General features: G+C 47.6%; 1 protein-coding gene across 3 annotated transcripts in view; it reads right to left on the bottom strand.

Annotated features, from left to right (window-relative positions):
- Positions 1-1029: 1029 nt before the first annotated feature.
- dnaaf1 (dynein axonemal assembly factor 1) overlaps positions 1030-24264 on the bottom strand; it is a 178378-nt gene continuing 155143 nt past the window's right edge. For 2 of the 3 annotated variants that reach the window (XM_067997601.1, XM_067997603.1), the window contains 5 exons: positions 22771-23166; positions 20880-20989; positions 18076-18144; positions 6736-7126; positions 1030-1268 (listed from right to left, as the gene is read on the bottom strand). In XM_067997601.1, the coding sequence (XP_067853702.1) occupies positions 1174-1268; positions 6736-7126; positions 18076-18144; positions 20880-20989; positions 22771-23166 (1061 nt within the window). In that variant the 3' untranslated portion in view covers positions 1030-1173. The remainder of the gene's footprint in view (positions 1269-6735; positions 7127-18075; positions 18145-20879; positions 20990-22770; positions 23167-24264) is intronic. The other variant, XM_067997602.1, reaches the window with a different exon arrangement.

Raw genomic sequence — 24264 nt, 5'->3', positions numbered from 1 at the left:
CTTTTGGCCAGCCTGCCACGTTGGACCTTGTCAAAAGCATTGCTGAAATCCATGGAGACTACATCAAACGCATCATCCTTGTAAATCATTTTTACACCTTCTATAGTGCTTCTATACCTTTTTTATAATATGGAGACCAGAACTATACACAGTACTCTAAGTTAATACTGAAGGTTTGATGGTGATACTGAAGGTTTGAGGGTGATACCAAATTGCAGGGAGTGGGGGGCTAGGGAGAGCAGGAGTGCAGCCAACTGTGAGGAAAAGTGCAGCAAATTGCAGGTTAGCAGACTGGTGGTCAATGCAGTTAAATGCAGAGAAATGTGAAGATGTACTTGATAAGAAAGGGAACAGAGAATTTTGACCCCAAACAGAGGAACAGAGACTTGGGGCCAGATGCAGAGATGTTTCGGTAGAAGAAGACCTTGAGTATGGGATTCTCAGATGTGTTCTCCAGGCACAGAGTAAGAAATGAAGGAAATGTTTGAATTTAGACCAGGCACCAGTTAGGCTGCAGTTGGATTAGTTTCTGCAGTCCTGGGCTCCCAGTTATAGGCAGAGTATTATAGCCATGGAAAAGAGACAGCAAAGATTCAATAGAACGCCACCAGGAATGAGAGTTTATAATTATGAAGAAAGGCTAAAAAAACAGAGGGCTAAAGTGGGCTGGGGAGGGGAGAGACTAATTCCCAAAATTATGAAAGTATTTTGAGTGAAAGATTGTCCCCACTGGTTGGGGAATCAGTAACAGGGCCACAGACTGAGGATTATCTCTGGGAAGAGTGAAGGGGGAAGTTAGAAGAAGTTAAGTCACTAGGAGGGTTATTAAACATGAATGTAGAGAGTGTGCTGGTTCATGTAGAACCTTCCAGAAAGGGGCGACAGGCAGTGGGAAGATCCCATCTTTCCCTTCAGACTGCTGCCTTACTCTGCTACGACACGGCTTCTGATTCTTTTTGATGTACAATTACAGACGGAATGTAAATAAATTTATTGAAACATCAATCGAAAATAAATCTAACAACATCTTTTAGAACATCTCAGAATTTTGTTAATTAACAAAGAAAGTTAACAATTTTTTGTTTAACAAGAACTATAACCATTGGATAAATCTGCTGTGAATTGGAGGTTTTGCCCATTGACTCAATAACACTGATATAATGTTTGGGCTCCTCAGTCCAGACCAAACTCAATGTCTTCAGTGTTGATGTGACAAAGCTCCAAAGCTCCTAATTCTTCCTTCGTTTTTCCACCCTCTGGGCCATGATCTAAGAAGAAGATTATGAGTGAGATTTCCTTAGGAAATATCAATGCTGCAAGTTGAGATTCATATTTCATCATCAGTGAAGGAAACACCTGACTGACTGAAGTTTGCTCCATACCCCCTCCCAGTGTGCTTTTGTACAATTTGTGTGTTGATGCTATGGTTTAAGATTACAGGTTGTACAGCAAGCTGCTGAGAATGATGGTTGCTTAATAAAGCCATGATTGAAATTGATACTTAATATTGAATACAACAAACCCTGGATAATATGATCAGCCCATTCAATGATCACCCGAGACTGACAGGACTCTCCCATTTTGGTGTTTTTAGGGTTGCGACTTTTGGTGGCCTCTGGTGGCCGATTTTGTCATTTCACCATCTGTGATTGGCCAGTGATGGTGTGCTGCAATTACCAACGTTATCCAAACCCTTTGGACCAATTCTTCAGGAACTACGTTATTTACTGCAAGCATCCTCCCAGTAGGAACACACTCTCCGAATCACAGCTCATATTCCCAAGTGTCCAAGCCTTGGAATCGCTATTTCTGTACCCTTGTTGGCTGTAGCTCAATGGTAGTCCTCTCACCTCTGAGTCTGAAGATTGTGGGTTCAAGCCCCACTCCAGAGGCTTGAGCACATCATCCAGACAGATACACTCAGTGCAATACCAAGGGAGTGCTGCATTGTTGGAGGTGCTGTCTTTCTAATCCAAGGTGCTGTCTCAGGTGGATAAAAAAGACCCCATGGCATTATTTCAAAGTAGAGCAGGGGAGTTCTCCCCGGTGTCCTGGCCAACATTTATTCTTCAAGCAACGTCATAATCAGATTGTTGTTTGTGGGATCTTGCTGTATACATTGGTTATTTTCTATATTACAATAGTGACAACACTTCCATCACTGGCTGTAAGGTGCTTTGGGACCTGCTGAGGTTGTGAAAGCCACTATATAAATGCAAGTCTTTTTTTCTTTCTTTGCCTGGTCATCACTGTGGGCCCAGCGCATTTTTAAAATATTTGGATTGCCAATTGCCCCTTGCTGGTTCCAGCCTCTTCTCAGTCACCGCACCCAATCAGTGTAATTAATACAGTTCCATCCCAGATCTCTCCTACGTTGCTGTATCCCAGGACACAACTCCAGGTCCATCCCTACTGGAGAGCAAGTCCTTAGATATCAAGAATGATACTCCAGGCACATCCATTTGTATTGGGTTCAAACAGACTATGCTTTCTCAGGAGCCTCTCAAACATCCTCTTATTCCCCGTCTGTTAGTCCGGCCTCACTGAGTGGGAGCAGGATGTTACAGATGCAATAATGGGGAAACGGGTGGGGCTTATGGATGTGTCAGTTGAGTGTCCCTTTTACTGGAACGTTTTAATTAGAGGGCCACCCAGTCCCCTGGTGCCACAGCTCCTGAAATCCCTGAATCAGGTTGCGCCCTTTCTCCCAGTCTGCTGCAATCCTCAGTCTTTCGCATTCCCGGGGCTGGTGATGACAACCTCTCTCTGGGAGGTCTCAGGTCCTATGAGGAGCAGAGGGGCTTGGCACCATGCCCACTGGCAGGGTTTGCACATCAGAGGGCAGCACCATTGCATGTCATGTTTAGTTCTAGCTCTGCTCTTTGCCAAGCCTATTGGCCCTCTGTTGCTGAAGATTAGATTTAAGCTGCAGCGGTTTTGGGTTGTTGTGTCCCGGGAATGTGGTGGAGACAGTCGGATAGACCCCAGGGGCGTGGACCACGCCCCTCCCTTCCTCCCTCCCCACTGTGTACAGATAGGGGTCCCCACCGAGTACAGCCCACACAGCACCGCCACCGCCCCCCACCCCCCCCGCAATGTGTACAGAGAGGGGTCCCCATCTTGAGCACAGTCCACCCCCCCCACCCAATGTGTACAGATAAGGGTCCCCACCCTGAGCACAGTCCACCCCCCCACAATGTGTACAGATAGGGGTCCCCACCCTGAGCACAGTCCACCCCCCCCACCCAATGTGTACAGATAGGGGTCCCCACCCTGAGCACAGCCCACCCCCCCACAATGTGTACAGATAGGGGTCCCCACCCTGAGCACAGCCCACCCCCCCACAATGTGTACAGATAGGGGTCCCCACCCTGAGCACAGTCCACCCCCCCCCCCAATGTGTACAGATAGGGGTCCCCACCCTGAGCACAGACCACCCCCCCACCCAATGTGTACAGATAGGGGTCCCCACCCTGAGCACAGTCCACCCCCCCCCCACAATGTGTACAGATAGGGGTCCCCACCCTGAGCACAGACCACCCCCTCCCCCAATGTGTACAGATAGGGGTCCCCACCCTGAGCACAGTCCACCCCCCCACAATGTGTACAGATAGGGGTCCCCACCCTGAGCACAGTCCACCCCCCCACAATGTGTACAGATAGGGGTCCCCACCCTGAGCACAGTCCACCCCCCCCCCCAATGTGTACAGATAGGGGTCCCCACCCTGAGCACAGTCCACCCCCCCCCCAATGTGTACAGATAGGGGTCCCCACCCTGAGCACAGTCCACCCCCCCCCCACTGTGTACAGATAGGGGTCCCCACCCTGAGCACAGACCACCCCCTCCCCCAATGTGTACAGATAGGGGTCCCCACCCTGAGCACAGTCCACCCCCCCCCCAAGGTGTACAGATAGGGGTCCCCACCCTGAGCACAGTCCACCCCCCCCCCAATGTGTACAGATAGGGGTCCCCACCCTGAGCACAGTCCACCCCCCCACAATGTGTACAGATAGGGGTCCCCACCCTGAGCACAGTCCACCCCCCCCCCAATGTGTACAGATAGGGGTCCCCACCCTGAGCACAGCCCACCCCCCCACAATGTGTACAGATAGGGGTCCCCACCCTGAGCACAGCCCACCCCCCCACAATGTGTACAGATAGGGGTCCCCACCCTGAGCACAGTCCACCCCCCCACAATGTGTACAGATAGGGGTCCCCACCCTGAGCACAGTCCACCCCCCCACAATGTGTACAGATAGGGGTCCCCACCCTGAGCACAGTCCACCCCCCCCCCCAATGTGTACAGATAGGGGTCCCCACCCTGAGCACAGCCCACCCCCCCACAATGTGTACAGATAGGGGTCCCCACCCTGAGCACAGTCCACCCCCCCACAATGTGTACAGATAGGGGTCCCCACCCTGAGCACAGTCCACCCCCCCCCCCAATGTGTACAGATAGGGGTCCCCACCCTGAGCACAGTCCACCCCCCCCCGCCAATGTGTACAGATAGGGGTCCCCACCCTGAGCACAGTCCACCCCCCCCCCCCCAATGTGTACAGATAGGGGTCCCCACCCTGAGCACAGTCCACCCCCCCCCCAATGTGTACAGATAGGGGTCCCCACCCTGAGCACAGTCCACCCCCCCCCCCCCACTCCCAGTGACTCTCCTCCATTACCAGCACCTGCTGTCCAAAAGAAAATGGGAGCCAGTGATTAAGATCTGAAGTTGTTTACACTCTACTCAAGAATGAGTTGAAGTGCCATCTGATCTTGTAACCCTGGCATTTACATGGCTGGTCCAGTTGACTTTCTGATCAATTATGAGCCCCACGATATTGATGGTGGGGACTCGGTGGTGGTAATGCCATTGATTGTTAATGAATCTTGTTGCAGATAATCATTGCCTTGCACTTATGTGGTGCGAATGTTACTTGCCACTTATCAGCCCATTGCTTGGATGTTGACCAGGTCTTGCTGCATGCAGGCACGGACTGCTTCAATATCTGAGGAATTGTGAACTGAGCTGAACACTGCAATCATCAATGAACAGCTCCACTTCAGACTTTAGGATGGAATGAAGGTCATTGATAGTTGAGCCCAGGAACCTGTCCTGAGGAACTCCTGCAGCAATGTCCTGGGGCTGAGATGTTTGGCCTCCAACAACCACTACCATCTTCCTTTGTGCCGGGTATGACTACAGCCACTGGAGAGTTTTCTCCTGATCCCCACTGACTTCAGTTTTACTAAAGCTCCTTGGTGCCACACTCAGTCGAATGTTGCCTTGATGTCAAGGGCAGTCATTCTCACCTCACCTCTGGAATTCAGCTCTTTTGTCCATGTTTGGACCAAGGCTGTAATGAGGTCTGGAGCCGAGTGGTCCTGGCGCAACCCAAACTGAACACCAGTGAGCAGGTTATTGGTGAGTAAGTGCCGCTTGATAGCACTGTCGACGACACCTTCCATCACTTTGCTGGTGATTGAGAGTAGACTGATGGGGCGGTAATTGGCCGGATTGGATTTGTCCTGCTTTTTGTGGACAGGGTATACCTGGGCAATTTTCTACATTGTCGGGTAGATGCCAGTGCTGTACTTGTACCGGAGCAGCTTGGCTAGAGACACAGCATGTTCTGGAGCACAGGTCTTCAGCACTAGAGCTGGGATGTTGTCAGGACCTTTAGCCTTTGCTGTGTCCAGTGCACTAAGTCGTTTCTTGATATCACGTGTAGTGAATTGAATTGGCTGAAGACTGGCATCTATGATAGTGGGGACGTCAGGGGGAGGTCGAGAATGATCACCCATTTAGCTGAAGATTGTTGCAAACGTTTCAGCCTTGGATATTTCCCAGTATCAGCTCTCAGTACTGTTACCCCTAGTTATTTCCCAGTATCAGCTCTCAGTGCTGTTACCCCTGGATATTTCCCAGTATCAACTCTCAGTGCTTTTACCCCTGGATATATCCCGGTATCAGCTATCAGTGCTGTTACCCCTGGATATTTCCCAGTATCAGCTCTCAGTGCTGTTACCCCTGGATATTTCCCAGTATCAGCTCTCAGTGCTGTTACCCCTGGATATTTGCCAGTATCAGCTCAGTGCTGTTACCCCTGGATATTTCCCAGTATCAGCTCTCAGTTATGTTACCCCTGGATATTTCCCAGTATCAGCTCTCAGTGCTATTACCCCTGGATATTTCCCAGTATCAGCTCTCAGTTCTTTTACCCCTGGATATTTCCCAGTATCAGCTCTGTGTTTTTACCCCTGGATATTTGCCAGTATCAGCTCAGTGCTGTTACCCCTGGATATTTGCCAGTATCAGCTCAGTGCTGTTACCCCTGGATATTTGCCAGTATCAGCCCTCAGTTCTTTTACCCCTGGATATTTCCCAGTATCTGCTCTGTGTTGTTACCCCTGGATATTTGCCAGTATCAGCTCTCAGTGCTATTACCCCTGGATATTTCCCAGTATCAGCTCTCAGTTCTTTTACCCCTGGATATTTCCCAGTATCTGCTCTCAGTTCTTTTACTCCTGGATATTTCCCAGTATCTGCTCTCAGTGATGTTACCGCTGGATATTTCCCAGTATCTGCTCTCAGTGCTGTTACCCCTGGATATTTCCTAGTATCAGCCCTCAGTTCTTTTACCCCTGGATATTGCCCAGTATCTGCTCTCAGTGCTGTTACCCCTGGATATTTCCCAGTATCTGCTCTCAGTGCTGTTACCTTGGAATGGAGGTTTACCTTTCTCGATGATCTCAGTATCAGACTGACTGGAGATCTCCTCTATCAATATCCTCGTAGACTGGTCTCCCTCACCCTCCCCAGGTGGGGTTTTGAAGTCCATCACTGAGCTGTTATTCTGTTCAAGTGTTGCTGTCTCTGGATTCCTCTCACTAGTTAACAAGTTTCCTGATTTGCTGATAGTTAGTTGTGATCTAGGCTCTTCTTCCAAATGGCCACTTGGTTTCTTCTGGCCAGACTCATCTCCACAAAGATACTCCTCTTGCTGAGCTGAACTTTCTCCATTTGGTTCCTCAATGATCTCTATGAGTGCTCGTACTCCCTCCTCCGAGTCGGAGTTACTATCGTCACATCCAGCAGTGATGACCTCAATCTTTGGCCGATAGACTCTCTGAAAGATGAGGGGGAATATTTCACAATCTTGTGTTACACTTTTGAGAACATTATTACCTCCCAGAAATAACCTGCTGACAAGGCCCATATGTCCCTGTTATCCCACTTTAGATGAAATGTTGCCCCATTAATAGCCACTTTGGTCAGTTGTTAAACCACCCTCTTCTCATTGGGATTGGGAAGGAGTAAAGGGATGGAAGAAGTTCCTTCTTTCTTTTATCTCCTAATTGTGTGCTCCTTCTAAGTAGTTCACCAGTGGGAGGTGGTTGTGAGGTGGTTTTCTGCTTGATGTCAATGACTGCCTCTAGTGCTTCCTTGTGCTGGGTCAGTTCATGGCCCTGTAATTGCAGGAGTTACAGGTATTGCTGTGGTAGCTGCATAGATCTATAATCTATCTAGCACAAGCTATAGAGTAGTGATAATTGGAGACTTCAACTATCCTAATATAGACTGGGATAACAATAATAATATAAGGGGCAAAGAGGCAGAGGAATTTATCAAATGTGTCCAGGATAACTTTCCTAACCAGTACGTTTCCAGCCCAACAGGAAGGAAGCATTGCTGGACTTGGTTCTACAGATTGAGGTGGGCCAAGTGGAGCAAGTGTCAGTGGGGGAGCATTTAGGGAGCAGCGATCATAGTATCATAAGGATTAGAATAACTCTGGAAAAGGACATGGCCACTCTAAAGCAATTAGAGGAGGGCCAATTTCAATGGGATGAGAACAGATATGGCCCGGGTAAATTGGAATCGAAGATTGGAAGGCAAAACTGTAATTGAACAGTGGGCGACCTTTAAAGAGGAGATGGTTTGGGTAAGGTGCAGGCACATTCCCACGAGGCAGAAAGGTAGGGCAGCTAAAGCCAGAGCTCCCTGGATGACAAAAGAGATAGTGAGTAAGATGAAATGGGAAAAAAAGGGCAGATGACAGATGTCAGGTTGATAACACAAGTGAGAACCAAGCAGAATATAGAAAGTTCAGAGGGGAAGTGAAGAAGGAAATAAGAGGGGCAAAGAGAGAATAAGAATACACTGGCGGCCAACATAAAAGGGAACTCAAAAGTCTTCTACAGGCATACAAACAGTAAACACGTAGTAAGAGGAGAGGTGGGGCCGATGAGAGACCATCAAGGAGATCTACTCATGGAGGCAGAGGGCATGGCCGAGGTATTAAATGAATACTTTGCATCAAGGGAGAAGATGCTGCCAGAGTCTCAGTAAAGGAAGATATAATTGAGATACTGGATGGGCTAAAATTGATAAAGAGGTACTTGAAAGGCTGGCTGCACTTAAAGTAGATAAGTTATCTGGTCTGGATGGGATGCATCCTAGCTTGCTGAGGGAAGTAAGGAATGGAAATTGCGGAGGTACTGGCCATAATCTTCCAAACATCCGTAGATACGGGGGTGGTGCCAGAGGACTGGAAAATAGCAAATGCTACATCCTGGTTCAAAAAAGACCATAAGAGATAGGAGCAGGTGTAGACCATTCGGCCCCTCGAGCCTGCTCCGCCATTTAATGAGATCATGGCTGATCTGATTTTTACCTCAACTCCATTTTCCTGCCCTTTCCCCATATCCTTTGACTCCCTTGCTGATCAAAAATTTGTCTAACTCAGCCTTGAATGTATTCAATGACTCGGCCTCCACAGCTTTTTGGGGTAAAGAATTCCAAAGATTCACGACCCTCTGGAAGAAGAAATTCCTCATTTCCGTCTTAAATGGGCGACCCCTTATTCTGAGACTATGCCTCCTAGTTTTAGATTCCCCCATGAGGGGTAACATCCTCTCAGCATCTACCCTATCGAGTCCCCTCAGAATCTTGTATGTTTCAATAAGATCTCCTCTCATTCTCCTAAACTCCAATGAGTATAGACGCAACCTGTTCAATCTTTCCTCATAAGTTAACCCTTACATACCCGGAATCAACCGAGTGAACCTTCTCTGAACTGCCTCCAATGCAAATATGTCCTTCCTTAAATAAGGGCACCAGAACTGTACGCAGTACTCCAGGTGTGGTCTCACCAGCACCCTGTACAGTTGTAGCATGACTTCCCTGCTTTTATACTCCATCCCCCTAGAAATAAAGGCCAATATTCCGTTTGCCTTCCGGATTACCTGCTGCACCTGTATGTTGACTTTTTGTGTTTCATGTACGAGGACACCCAGATCCCTCTGTACCGCAGCATTTTGTAGTATTTCTCCATTCAAATAATATTTTGCTTTTTTATTTTTCCTCCCAAAGTGGATGACTTCACATTTTCCCACATTATATTCCATCTGCCAAATTTTTGCCCATTCACTTAACCTGTCAATATCCCTTTGCAGACACATTGGGCTCGATATTACCATGGCGGTGGGGGGGCGATTGGGCACGTGGGTAACGCGCCCGGTAAAATCAGTCTGCTCCGCGTGCAATCGCAGGCTGATTGGATCCACTTGCCTCTTGTTCCAGGTTCCCCACTGCTGATCTGCGCGGTGGGCGGACTGCAGATGTGCAGTAAGGTCTGTCAGCTGGAGGAGCTCTACTTAAAGGGGCAGTCCTCCACTGACTGATGCTGCAACAAATAGGAAAAATTACAGCATGGAGCAGCCCAGGGGGAAGGCTGCTCCCAGTTTAATGATGCCTCACTCCAGGTATCATTGAATGGGGTGAGGAGGAGGGGGAGGACAGAGATCTGCCCCCCGGCGGGCGGGAGGAAGCGGCCTGCCTCTGCCAACAAGAAGGCCTGGCTCGAGGTGGCAGAGGAGGTCACCTGCACCACCAACATATCGCCCACCTGCTTACAGTGCAGGAGGCGCTGCAATGACCGAAGTAGGTCAGCCAAAGTGAGTACACTTACTCATTCCCCTACACTCCGTCTGCCACATCACCACCCCCGCCCCACATCTCCTTCTGCACAGCCAACACTACTCTGTCACATCACCCCTCACATTCACTCAAACCTTATCCTCATCTTATCTGCACTTACTCACCTCGCCAGTACTCATCCCGCCACTACCACTCAACCCAATCCTCATACAATCTCATGGCTCTATCTCATACTCACCCTCTCGTGCATCTCTCTCACGGCCAGCCTCACTCAACCTGCCACTACCTGTGCTGCAGCCACAGGACATGCATCACATATGTGCAGTAGGCAGCGTCAGGCAAATGTGTTGTGAGCATGAAGGGGATGCACAAGCGTGTTTGAGGGTTTGTCATGGTTTGTATTTATATTTAATTTCTGACCAACTCACATTACATATTATGTTATCACCACGACTGTCACGTCTTTGCGAATCTTGTCTGGTTTGTGCAATAATGCCCTTTCCCGAGGATCACAATGAAGACCCACACCTGATGCCACCCATTGTGTCACTGCAGAGTGGGTGTAGGTGTATTTGCAGGGCTCTTTTGTGCAGACGACTGAGAGACGTCGGTGATGTCCCCGGTGGCACCCTGGAAGGATGCGAAGGAGAAGTTGTTGAGGGCAGTGGTGACTTTGACAGCGACAGGTAAGATGATGGTGCTCGGGCCAGCCGGGAGCAGCTCAGCATGAAGGAGGCTGCAGATGTCCACGTCTACATGTTGAGTGACTCTGAGCCTCCGTGTGCACTGCTGCTCAGAGAGGTCCAGGAAGCTGAGCCTCGGTCTGTGGACCCTGTGGCGAGGGTAGTGCCCTCTGCGACGCGGGTAGTGCCCTCTGCGACGCATCTCTCTCTGCGGTTGCCCTCCCTCCTGCTGTGCAGGTGGATATGTCACAGCACTGTATTGTGGAGCTCCACGTGTCAGAGGTGGACGGTGTGGCCGGCGAGGCTGTTCGCCCTCGAGGAGGTCATGACTGCACTACGGCGGCCCCCATCTGGAAGATGTACATCTGAGGGGGTCCGCAAGGTAGGTACATGTGTCTGGACACCGGGGTAAGTGTGCAAGTTGGTGAATTTTGTTGTTAGGGGGATGGAGGTGGAGGCCAAACTTTGTCCAAAGCGACAGAGTGGCCTCCTGCAATAAGTGAGGGTCTCCCCCCCCAACCTGTCAAATGGACCTTTGCAGCTGCCACAAGCTGACGGCTGCAACACGTCCATTTGAACTGGGAGTGTTTCCCCCTGTACGGGAAACAGTCCCAGTTGTTTGTAAAATCCCAACCTTCCTAAAATATCATGTTAATCAGGTCTGTAAACGACCTGAAATACCAAAACAATTACCTTAAGTGGCACCCCGCGGCTTTAATTGCTGGCGGGAGTCCCACATGCGGGGGCTGCGCGCGCATGTCAGCGCGTCAGTGGGGAACCCGGAAATGGAGCGGGTTGGAGCCGGGCTCCGCACCCGCCAGGAACGCACCCGATTGCGGGTGCTAAAATAGAGCCCGTAGTGTCCTCCTCGCAACTTGCTTTTCCACCTATCTTTGTATCATCAGCAAATTTGGCCACAAGACACTCTGTTCCTTCATCCAAGTCATTGATATATATTGTAAATAGTTGAGGCCCCAGCACTGATCCCCGCAGCACCCCACTAGTTACAGATTGCCATTTTGAAAATGACCCTTTTATCCCGACTCTCTGTTTTCTGTTAGTTAGCCAATCCTCTATCCATGCCAGTATATTACCTCCAACACCATGAGTTCTTATCTTGTGCAATAATCTTTTATGTGGCACCTTATCGAATGCCTTTTGGAAATCCAAATATACTGCAACCATTGGTTCCCCTTTATCCACCCTGCCCGTTACTTCCTCAAAGAACTCTAATAAATTTGTCAGACATGATTTCCCCTTCATAAAACCATGTTGACTCTCCTTGATTGTATTATGAGTCTCCAAATGTCCTGCTACTACTTCTTTAATAATGGATTCTAGCATTTTCCCAATGACAGATGTTAGGCTAACTGATCTATAGTTCCCTGCTTTCTGTCTCACTCCCTTCTTGAACAGGGGTGTTACGTTTGCGGTTTTCCAATCTGCTGGGACCTTTCCAGAATCTAGTGAATTCTGGAAGATTACAACCAATGCATCCACTATCTCTGTAGCCACTTCCTTTAAGACTCTCGGATGCAAGCCATCAGGTCCAGGGAACTGGTCAGCCTTTAGACCCATTAGTTTACCTAGTACTTTTCCCTCGTGATAGTGATTGTTTTTAGTTCATCCCTCCCCTTTGCCCCTTGATTTTCTATTATTATGGGTATGTTATTAGTGTCTTCTACTGTGAAGACAGATACAAAATATCTGTTCAATTCCTCTGCCATTTCCATGTTTTCCATTATTATTTCCCCAGTCTCATCCTCTAAGGGACCAATGTTTACTTTAGCTACCCTCTTCCTTTTTATATACTTGTAGAAGCTTTCACTGTCAGTTTTTATATTTCTTGCTAGTTTACTCTCAATTTATTTTCTCCCTCTTCATTATTGTTTTAGTCATCCTTTGCTGGTTTTTAAAGTTTTCCCAATCTTCGGGCTTACCAGTAATCTTTGCCATGTTGGATGCTTTTTCTTTTAAACTGATACCATCCTTGACTTCCTTAGTTAGCCATGGTTGGTTCACCCTTTTTGTGGAGTCTTTCCTCCTCACAGGGATATATTTTTGTTGCGAGTCATAAAATATCTTTTTAAATGTTTGCCACTGCTTATCCACCATCATACCATCTAATCTGTTTACCCAGTCCGCTTTAGCCAATTCCACCCTCATTCCTTTGTAATTGCCCTTATTTAAGTTTAATACAGTAGTTTCATACCCATGATCCTCGCTCTCAAACTGGATGTGAAATTCTATCATGTTATGATCACTGCTTCCCAAGGGATCCTTTACTTTGAGATCATTAATTAATCCTGTTTCGCTACCCATTACCAGATCCAAAATGGCCTGTTCCCTGGTTGGTTCCCTGACGTATTGGTCTAAGAAACAGTCCCTAATACACTCTATGAACTCCTCCTCAGGGCTATTTTTGCCAATTTGATTTGTCCAATCTATGTGAAAGTTAAAATCGTCCAAGATTATTGCATTACCTTTTTTACAAGTCCCCCTTATTCACTGATTAATATTTTGCCCTACAGTGTAGCTACTGTTAGGAGGCCTTTATACTACTCCCACCAGTGATTTCTTTCCCTTGCTATTTCTTACGTCCACCCAAATTGATTCAACATCTTGATCTTCTGAGCCAAGATCATTTCTCACTATTATACCAATTTCATCCTTTATTAACAGAGCTACCCCACCACTTTTACCTTTTTTCCTGTCCTTCTGAAATGTTAAATAACCCTGAATATTTAGCTCCCAACCTTGGTCACCTTGCAACCACGTCTCTGTAATGGCCACGAGGTCATACTCATTTGTTTCTATTTGTGCCGTCAATTCATCTATCTTTATCTGAATGCTGCGCGCATTCAGATAAAGAGCCTTTAATTTTGTCTTTTACCATTCTTTCCTACCCCGGCCCCATTTGCTCGTGCACTCTTATGTTTGTACGCTCTGTCCCTTCCTGACACACTCTGTTTATCATTACCCCCATTACTTTCCTGTACTACTTCCTTGTCTTTTCTCTTTATCAATCTAAACTTCGCCCCACCTGAGCCCTCCCCCCCTCTATTTAGTTTAAAGCCTTCTGTACTGCCCTAGTTATTTGGTTTGCCAGAACACTGGTCCCAGCATGGTTCAGGTGAAGCCCATCCCAACGGAACAGCTCCCTCTTTCCCCAGTACTGGTGCCAGTGCCCCATGAATCGAAACCCACTTCTCCCACACCAATCTTTGAGCCACGCATTCATCTCTCTGATCTGATTTATCCTGTGCCAATTTGCTCGTGGGTCAGGTAATAATCCAGAGATTATCACCTTTGTGGTTCTGCTTTTTAATTTAGTCCCTAGCTGCTCAAACACCCTCAGCAGAACCTTTTTCTTAGTCCTACCTATGTCGTTGGTACCTATGTGGACCACGACAACTGGATCCTCCCCCTCCCACTCCAAGTTCTTCTCCAGCCCGGAGGAGATGTCCTTAACCCTGGCACCGGGTAGGCAACACAGCCTTCGGGACTCTTGCTCTTGGCTGCAGAGAACAGTATCTATCCCTCTAACTATACTGTCGACTACTATAATCACATTCCTTTTTATTCCCCTCACTTGAATGGCCCCCTGAACCACGGTGCCGTGGCCAGTTTGCTCATCCTCCCTGCAGTCCCTGCACTCTCCACAAGGGCTGCAAGAACCTCTACTGGACAAGTGCAGAGGCTGGGGCTCCTGCAATGCTACCTCCTGGATCCCCGTACCTGCCTCACTCGCAGTCACACCCTCCTGTCCCTGAGCACGTGCCAATTCTACAGAATTTTGTCTAAGAGGCGTGACTGCCACCTGGATCAAAGTGTCCAGGTAACTTTCTCCCTCCCTGATGCCTCGCAATGTCTGCAGCTCGGAGCCGAAGTTCCTCGAGCTGCAGACGATAAAGGGTGTAATGATAAACCCAGCAACTATAGGCCAGTCAGTTTAACCTCGGTGGTGGGGAAAAACTTTTAGAAATGATAATATGGGACAGAATTGACAGTCACTTGGACGAGTGTGGATTGATTAGGGAAAGCCAGCACAGATCTGTTAAAGGCAAATCGTGTTCAACGAAACTGATCGAGTTTTTTGATGAGGTTACAGAGAGGGTAGATGAGGGCAATGCAGTTGATTTGGTGTATGTGGACTGTCAAAAGGTGTTTGATAAAGTGCCCCATGGTAGGCTTATCATCAAAATTGCAGTCCATGGAATAAAGGGGGCAGTAGCAATATGGATACAGAATTGGCTAAGTGACAGGAAACAGAGAGTAGTGGTGAATGGTTGTTTTTCGGACTGGAGGGAGGGGTACAGTGGTGTTCCCCAGGGGTCAGAGCTGAGACCACTGCTTTTGTTGATATATATTAATGACTTGGACTTGGGTGTACAGGGCACAATTTCAAAATTTGCAGATCAGACAAAACTTGGAAGGGTAGTAAACAGTGAGGAGGATAGTGATAGACTTCAAGAGGATATAGACAGGCTGGTGGAATGGGCGGACACGTGGCAGATGAAATTTAATGCAGAAAAATGCAAAGTGACATATTTTGGTGGGAAGAACAAGGAGAGGCAATATAAACTAGATTCACAATTCTAAAAGGGGTACAGGAACAAAGAGATCTGGGGGTATATGTGCACAAAATCGTTGAAGGTGGCAGGGCAGGTTGAGAAAGCAGTTGAAAAAGCATACTGGATCCTGGGCTTTATAAAAAGAGGCATAGAGTACAAAAGTATGGAAGTCATGATGAACCTTTATGAAACACTGGTTCGGCCACAACCAGTTCTGGGCATCGCACTTCAGGAACGATGTGAAGGCCTTAGGGAGGGTGCAGAAGAGATTTACTAGGATGATTCCAGGGATGAGGGACTTTAGTTACATGGATAGACTGGAGAAGCTGGGGTTGTTCTCCTTGGAACAGAGAAGGTTGAGAGGAGATTTGATAGAGGTATTCAAAATCATGAAGGGTCTAGACAGAGCAGAGAGAGAGAAACTGTTCCCATTGACGGAAGGGTCAAGAACCAGAGGACATAGATTTAAGGTTATTGGCAAAATAACCAAAAGTGACATGAGGAGAAACTTTTTTACACAGCGATTGGTAAGGATCTGGATGCACTGCCCGAGGGGTTGGTGGAGGCAAATTCAATCATGGCGTTCAAAAGAGAACTGGGTAAGTACTTGAAAGTAAAAAATTTGCAGGGCAACGGGGAAAGGGCAGGGGAGTGCGAATAGCTGGATTGCTCTTGCATGGACTCAATGGGCCGAATGGCCTCCTTCTGGTGCTGTAACCTTTCTCTGATTCTATAATTTGAGTGAGGCACCTGAGTGCAAAGGATGTGGCGTTGCCCCGAGAGACATCACCATCATCCATGCTAGCTTCTGCCATCCCCTCAGTATGGCCAGAGATCTGCACGACAGCTGTGAGTTCGCTGAAGCCCTGAATTATTTGGTTCCCCAACACAGTGATTCCCCTGACAGAAGTGACTGTTGTAGACTGGAAGCCAAGATATGAGGAGCACTCGTCATAGCATTCATGATGGAAGTGAAGACTGAACTTGAGACCTTGGCTTAGTGGGGGCTTTGCTGCAGATTGCCCTGGAGTGGCCATGTTCTCCATGGTGGTCTGTAGCCTGATCAGGTGGGTCATGTAGCACTGCACAGATATAGGTAGTGGGCTCCTCCATATTGCTCGGCATACTTTCAAATGACTCCATGAAGTGCTGATGAACTGTGTTTGTAGGTAGCAAGGTGCTAATCCCTGGGCACAGCAGCTGGATGAGCCCTCAAATTGGGCCCTCCAGACAGAGGTTGAGGCTTCTGCAATTACACCTGTGCTTGTTGCTCCTCACTCATGCTCTATGCTTCATCAAGTACTCCTTTATGAACTCTCGAAGTGATGCCTCTAGACTGGGGATCTGTGCTTATATTTGCTAGTGTCGGAGTGGATAGTGCAGGGAGCCGCGAGCTGCTTGATTGGGCTTAATGACTATCGGTCGTTTGGCATCTAGAGAAGCAGCAGAGCGACAGCAGTCAGAGCTTTACATGGCAGGATGTTGCCCTGTGTTATACTAGAGTGCTGCAATGCATGCCTGTGAGGAAGTGAAGGAATGAATGAATAAGGGGATAAGGAATGAAAAGCAAAGCCTGATAGTAGCCATTAGCTTGAAGGAGGTCACCCACCTCCCCCTCTCCCATTCTCTCCCCAATACTAAACCCAGAATCTCCACGGCAATCTTCTGATAAGGAGTCAAGGGATGCAGATTCAGTGAACTGCCTCCTGTCTGCAGATTGCTGACACCGGTTATGTGCAGCCATCTCCTGCAAGCACATATAACAGGGACATATATTATTGTAAGGAATGTGAGAGAAGATGTGTTTGAGTCAAGTGCTCAGGCCAACAGGCACCTTAAGTGAAGGAGTGAACATGCAGGTATTGGATATTACATCGAATGTACAGTACAGAAACAGGCCATTCGGCCCAACTGGTCCATGCCAGTGTTTATGCTCCACACGAGCCTCCTCCCACCCTTCTTCATCTAACCCTATCAGCGTAACCCTCTATTCCTTTCCCTCATGTGTTTATCTGGTGTCCTCTGAAAAACATCTATGCTATTCACATCAACTACTCCATGTGGTAGTGAGTTCCACATTCTCACCACTCTCTGGCAAAAAAGTTTCTCCTGAATTCCCAATTGGATTTATTAGTGATTATCTTATATTTATAGCCCCTAGTTTTGGACTCCCCCACAAGTGGAAACATCTTCTCTACGTCTACCCTATCAAACCCTTTCATAATTTCACCCCTCAGCCTCCTCTTTTCGAGAGAAAAGAGCCCCATCTGTTCAGTCTTTCCTGATAGTTATCCCCTCTCAGGATATGGGCAGAATGCTTGGCGTTTACCTCATTTAAAGGACCACAGGGGAAACATTTTGCCCACTGCTCATGCCCTTTCAATTGTGCAGACCACTCTGTATTACTGGTAGGTCAAAGTGCTGTATATTGTACCTCGGTGATGCAGCAACTCACTTACAGTGAAGTATTGTTAGATGTATTGTAAGTTAGCCTTTTGGAAGGAGGCTAAACATGAGCTGTATTTAAATCACAGCCCCTGAACCTTGTGCGCTCCTTGCTTGACCCCTAATACTGGGAGCACTAGGCTCAAATTGAAGTGACTTGGCTTCACATTCTGTGTCAGCTGTGTAGGGTGCAGGCACGTGTAGTGGTTCAGGAGCACTGTCTGGGAATGATTTATCCGCCCATAGTGTTTATTCCCTCAATGGCAGACTTGAGCCAAATCAGCAATTTTGCCCGACAGACTATTAATTAGATGGGCTGATGGACAGACAGACATATGGACAGACTGACAGACCATTAATATAACAATCTCAGTCTAGATGCAGATATCAAGAAACTTGAATGGAAGTACAGTCGAGAAAGCTCCGTGTTTTACCTTGCAGCTTACAGTCAGTTCAGGCTCCGATGAGTCACTCATATCTACGTCTTCCAAGTCAGGTAGATCCTGTAAAGAAGCAGGAAGCTGGAGGCTATTGACTAGAGGCTATTAATATCGCATACCTTTATGAATCTGGATACATACAAAGAATTGATTTAAAATCATACAAGGAATGTAAGCACAGCATCTTTAAATGGAGGCTACATCACCCGAAACACAAATAGATTAAATTTCAGCCCAGAATTAAATTCATCACCATTCACACAATGCTCCTTTTTACAGAGTGTCTGTGATGAGCAACTGTGCTGGGTGCCTCTGCCGATTTTGTTTCATAATTTAGATTTAGAACACCTCAAAACCTACACTAGCGCTGGGTTACTATACGGTGTTAGATTACTGACTGGCAGTACAGTCTCCACCATCTATCAATGGCATTCAGATTAATAGACTCTGATCCAAACAGGGGGAAACATCATTGGAACAATGTACCTTTAAATGCTTCCCACAATATGAAAGCCATGTCAGCACAGAGTATTCCACAGGCCCAGCACATAAGAGGCCTTCCTCTGGATCCTAACTCACACCAAGTCCTGTTCACCCATCACCCCTGTGCTCGCTGACCTACATTTGCTCCCGGTCCGGGAAAGCCGATTTTAAAATTCTCATCCTTGTGTTCAAATCCCTCGGTGGCCTCGCCCCTCCCTATCTCTGTAACCTCCACCAGCCCTACAACCCTCTGAGGTCTCTGCGCTCCTCCAATTCTGACCTCTTGTGCATCCCCGATTTTAATCGCTCCACCACTGGCAGTCGTGCCTTCAGCTGCCTGGGCCCTAAGCTCTCGAACTCCCTCCCTAAACCTCTCCGCCTCTCTCTCCTCCTTTAAGACGCTCCTTAAAACCTGCCTCTTTGACCAAGCTTTTGGTCACCTGTCCTAATATCTCATGTGGCTTGGTGTCAAAATTTGTTTGATAATCGCTCCTGTGAAGTGCTTTGGGATGTTTTAGCACGTGAAAGGCACTATATAAATGCAAGTTGTTGTTGTTGTATTGTAACCAAGTTCTTGAGCCTAATCTCATGGGAACAGGAATCAGCCATTTAGACCCTTTAGCCTGCTCAATGAGAAGCTCATGAATTTCTTCATCAACAAGATTAAGACTCTGTGCAGCTGCCCCAATGCATGTCCCCCCTTCCCCCAGGCCCTAATCTCCCATTCTGTCCCCTCCCAAACTGACCCTGAGCCCCCATCTCTCTGCTGCTTCGCTCAATCTCGTCGGCCCTCTCATCTAGGAGACCCATTCCTTGCTCCTCTCCCACTCAACTCCCCTTCTTTGCCCCCATGCACCAACACTGTCATTGGCTCCCTCCTCCCTTCAAAACTCTCCTGATCACCCGCTCCTTAAAAACCCACCCACAAACCTTCTCCCCTCATCAATTACTACCTCATCTCCAATTTCCCTTTCCTCCCTAATGTTCTTCCATATGCTGTTTCCTCCCAGTTCTGTGCGCATCTCTCCCATGACTCTCTGTTTGAAACCCTCCAGTGTGAAGAGAGTCTGCCCATCTCACAGTATCCCAATGAATCCCCCTCCTGTTTGGATCAGAGTTTATTACTTTGAATGACATTCATAGATGAAGGGAGCCCATTCCTATGCCACCCCAGCATTAAACATAGTCAAACGACATGTAACTGTGAATGAGGTGCTTTATCCCTCCTTGCCCTCTCACCATCCTTCTCCAATGCCTCTTCTCCACCGTCCAGTGTCATTGGACTGCCCTTGCTTGGCTTGGCTCCTACCTATCTGATCAGAGCCAGAATATCTCCAGCAATGGCTTCTCTACGCACCCCTGTACCATCATCTCAGGAGTCCCCAAGAATCCATTGTTGGCCCCTTCCTCTTCCTCGTCCATGTGCTACCCTTCAGTAACATCATCGACAGACATGGGGTCAGTTCACCCACGACACCCTCGTCCACCTCTCCCAACTCTTGACTGCCTCTATGCTGTCAATCTGTTTTCCCAATACCCAATCTTGGATGAGTCTTAACTTTGGATGAGTCTTAGCTCAATATTGGAACACCAATGCCAACACCTTCAGCTCCCCCACAAACTGCACTCCCTTGCTACAGATTGCACCCAGCCCATTCTGTCAGGCTGTTCAGAAGCTTAATGTCCCTTTCGAATGCAAATTGAACTTCAGACCCCATATCCTCTCTATTGTGCTTACCTCCACCTCTAATTTCACCTGCCTCCACACCTATCTCAACCCCTTATCCACGTCTTCTTTACCTCCAGACTTGTGTAGTGATTATGTTACTGGACTAGTAATGCAAGGAACACAAGTTCAAATCGCACCATGCCAGTTTTAGAATTTGAATTCAATTAAAAAATTAGTAAGTAAAAAAACTGGTGTCATTAAAAGTGACCATGAAGCTGTTGATTGTCATAAAAACCCAACTAGTTCACTAGTGTCCTTGAAAAATGCTATTCCATTAAACATTTCCCACAAATATTTAGGATCGAATTCATAGTAAATCAGCAATTCTCTCCCTCAAAAGGCTGTGGATGCTGGGGATCAATTGGAGTCTTTGAGACTGAGATTGATAGATTTTTGTTAGGTATCAAGGGATATGGTACAAAGGTGGGCAAATGGAGTTAAGGTGGAAATCAGTCATAAACTAATTGAATGGCTCGAGGGACTTAATTGGCGATTCCTGTTATTATGATATCTGAAGACTTTTTCAAAGAAGCCTTTAAAGTTGGTAAGTTCTGATCACTTCTGCAAGGGTAGCTCCTGGACTCACATCAATGTACAGCTTTCCTTCCCCTTCCAAATCGATGGTCTCTACAGTATCCGTCTTGACCAGTTCCGTCACTAGAACCCTCTGAGCAGCCATCGTCTTTGATGACATATCTGACAACAAAGATTAGAAAGACAAATTGAGCAAGTAAGTTTTGAACAGGCCGCAGTACCACTATAAAATGACAGGGTTCAGCAAGTGTTAATAATATTTCAAATAACTTTAAAAAAAATCTTCCCGAGTGACTGGTCTCAATGGTTGGCATTCTGAAGTTTGAGACAGTTGCCCAGAAACAATTCACTCAAGGATCAGTCGGGGTTACTGAAGCGGAAGTGAAGGTGACAATGGTGGAACAGTACACCTCTGCTCTGAAACTGTAAGAAACGGACAACTGGAACAGAAAGTTCACACAGATTCCATGTAGTCTCCAGGGACCAAATAGAAACCCTGTACTTTCTTTCGATTCAAATGTCACAAGTGGATAAAGGAAGTGGATAGAGGATATTAAGGCCGATTTTCCTGTATGTGCCTGGAGGGGGCGATTATTTGCTCACTGCTAATGACTGGAAATAGGGGCAGAGAGGCACGATATTGGGTATCTGCCCCCTTTATGTTGCTCTCGGATTCCCGGGGCTTCCCTGGGTAAGGGGTGGTGGGGGGGTAGATGATCAGCTTGCAAGGCCTGCGCAGCCATGGAATTGATGTGAGAGGGCGGTCCTGGCCCTGCTAACAAAGGTTCCTCTATGGGCGACAGGAGGACACTGGAAGAAGCTGACGGTAGGTCTTCTGCTTGGGACCCCTCAGATTGGAGGGTCTGAGGGGGCCAGGCTGCAGGGCACTAGAGCCCAAAAGGGAAAGTCCTACCTTTAATTTCCAGGCTCCCAGTGGATCCTCGGGCTGAGGCCTTCTGTCTTTAGATCTCCCACAGCAGCCTTAAGCCCCACAAGCTGTCCCCGTTCCTGGCACTAGGCCAGCGCCAGGGAGTTGCAACAATTTATTATTTGAAGAACCTGGCCCAGTAAATGCAGGCAAAGGAAGGTGGGGCCAGCAGAGGTTCCTCACTCTCTAGCAGTGTAGAAGTTGGCCATCTAGCAATATAGTCTTGGAACAACAGCCTGTCACTCAGAAGTGGGTCCTGAAAAGACCAATCCTATGGCCAGTATTGGTACCACCTTCCCTTATGGAAGTTAGGTTTCTCAGTGCAAACCTCCATCTGCTCATTGAAAAAACCTTCATCATCGAAGGACACTCCAAGCAGTTTTGTCTCCGAAGGATACCTGCGACAAGTACAGCAAGAGCTGGCAGACTCTCCACATCTGGAGTGCTGTCTGCAAAAACAGTCCCAAACATGAACAGATTGAACCGCGATCTGGGGACCAGGGTTCTGGCTCTGTATTGGAGTCCTCCATCTATAGTAAGGTGCAGTGCACAGATAGGAGACAGTGTAGGTCTCAGAGGCACATCTTGGAGCTCCAACAGTGCACAGTAAAGGTGATGTAATGTGAGCAAGTCCTTGCTGAGGAGCCCTCTCAAATTGGGTTCAACAGTGGGGAAAGCCTCTGAGAACTGAGTGCCTCATGAAGGGCAATGTGAACTCTTTAATATAAAGTAGATAAGATCTAAAAGTACTTTAACGGCAACACCTTAGCAAACTTGGAGGATAACATTAGCGAGTAAATTCAAAACTGCCCACATATGAATGATAGCACGGAATAAGTGGCTGATTAATCGAGGCAAGGTGCAGCATGGGAAGTAAACTTTGCTTGTCTGATGTCAACATCAGATGTCTTAACAGGACAATGCCCTTCTTGATTTACTGTTAATGATTTCTCTGCAAGTTTCAGTGAAAAAAACAATCAAAAAGTACTAAGAGGCAATTTGCAAATATATTAACCTGGAGTAACACCGAAGGCAGTGCTCAGCAATCGGTCAGAGGTCCCGAGTGACGGTGAGAAAATCCCTTCCTCTGATTTCACAAGCTCAGTATCACTTTCTCCACCCGAACTGCAAGCCTGGTCTGCCGTCTCTGGATGTGATCCAATCTGCTGGTCTGCCGTCTCTGGATGTGATCCAATCTGCTGGTCTGCCGTCTCTGGATGTGATCCAATCTGCTGGTCCTCGGTGTCTGTCTCAGCTATTTCTCTTTTGGCCTCTTGCTGCCGTTCTGCCAGAGTCTCCTGCTGGATTTTTACTGCATCATTCACAAACTTCTCAATCTTTTGCTGGCTCTCTGTACTTGAATAACACAGAGTTACCCCAGACACACTGGTTTCTGAAGGAAGCTGTTCTCCTACAATTACAAATAAGGGGGATTACAGTGCAAAAAAAAAATCAAACTAAGCTTTCAAAACCTGTAAAATCTGGTAAAAAGGGGCAAAGTTGGAGTGCTCTGTTCGTGCCTCGATGTAATGCATTAGGGCAGGCAGACAACAACAACTTGCATTTATATAGCGCCTTTAGCGTAGTAAAACATTCCAAAGCGCTTCACAGGGTCATTATCAGACAAAAGTTGATGCTGAGCCACATAAATAGATATGAGGACAGGTGACCAAAAGCTTGGTCAAAGAGGTAGGTTTTAAGGAGCGAGTTGGAGAGTGTGGTAGAGAGGCAGAGAGGTTTAGGGGAGGGAATTCCAGAGCTTGGGGCCTAGACGGCTGAAGGCACGGCTGCCAATGGTGGAGCAATGGAAATTGGCAATGCGCGTGGCCAGAACTGGAGGAGCGTAGAGTTCTCGAAGGGTTGTAGGGCTGGAGGAAGTTACAGAGATAGGGAGGGGGAGGCCATGGAGGGATTTGAACATGAGGATGAGAATATTAAAATCGAGGCGTTGCCGGACCAGGAGCTGGTCCAACAACATGTAGGTCAGTGAGCACAGGGATGATGGGTGAACGGGACTTGGTGCAAGTTAGGATACAGGCAGCAGAGTTTTGGATGAGCTCAAGTTTACCGAGGGTGGTAGATGGGAGGCCGGCCTGGGGAGCATTGGAATAGTCAAGTCTGGAGGTAACAAAAGTACGGATGAGGGTTTCAGCACAGATGGGCTGAGGCAGAGGCGGAGATGGACGACGTTACAGATATGTGTTCAGAAGCTCAGCTCAGGGTCAAATAGGACGCCGAGGTTGCGAATGGTCTACTTAAGCCTCAGACAGCGGCCAGGGAGAGGGATGGAGTCGGTGGCGGGGACCGAAGACAATGGCTTCTGTCTTCCCAATATTTAATTGGAAGAAATTTTTGCTCATCCAGTGCTGGATGTCGGACAACGAATAAAAAAAAGCAGCGTAACAAATCAGAGACAGTGCAGGGGTCGAGGGAGGTGGTGGTGAGGTAGAGCTGGGTGTCATCAGCATACATGTGGAACCTGACATTGTGTTTTCAGATGATGTCGCCG

The sequence above is a fragment of the Heptranchias perlo genome, chromosome 16 (genome assembly GCF_035084215.1).
Source record: "Heptranchias perlo isolate sHepPer1 chromosome 16, sHepPer1.hap1, whole genome shotgun sequence".
Lineage (NCBI taxonomy): Eukaryota > Metazoa > Chordata > Chondrichthyes > Hexanchiformes > Hexanchidae > Heptranchias > Heptranchias perlo.
Note: the sequence above shows the minus strand (reverse complement) of the source record. Positions and strands in the feature narration are given on the sequence as shown.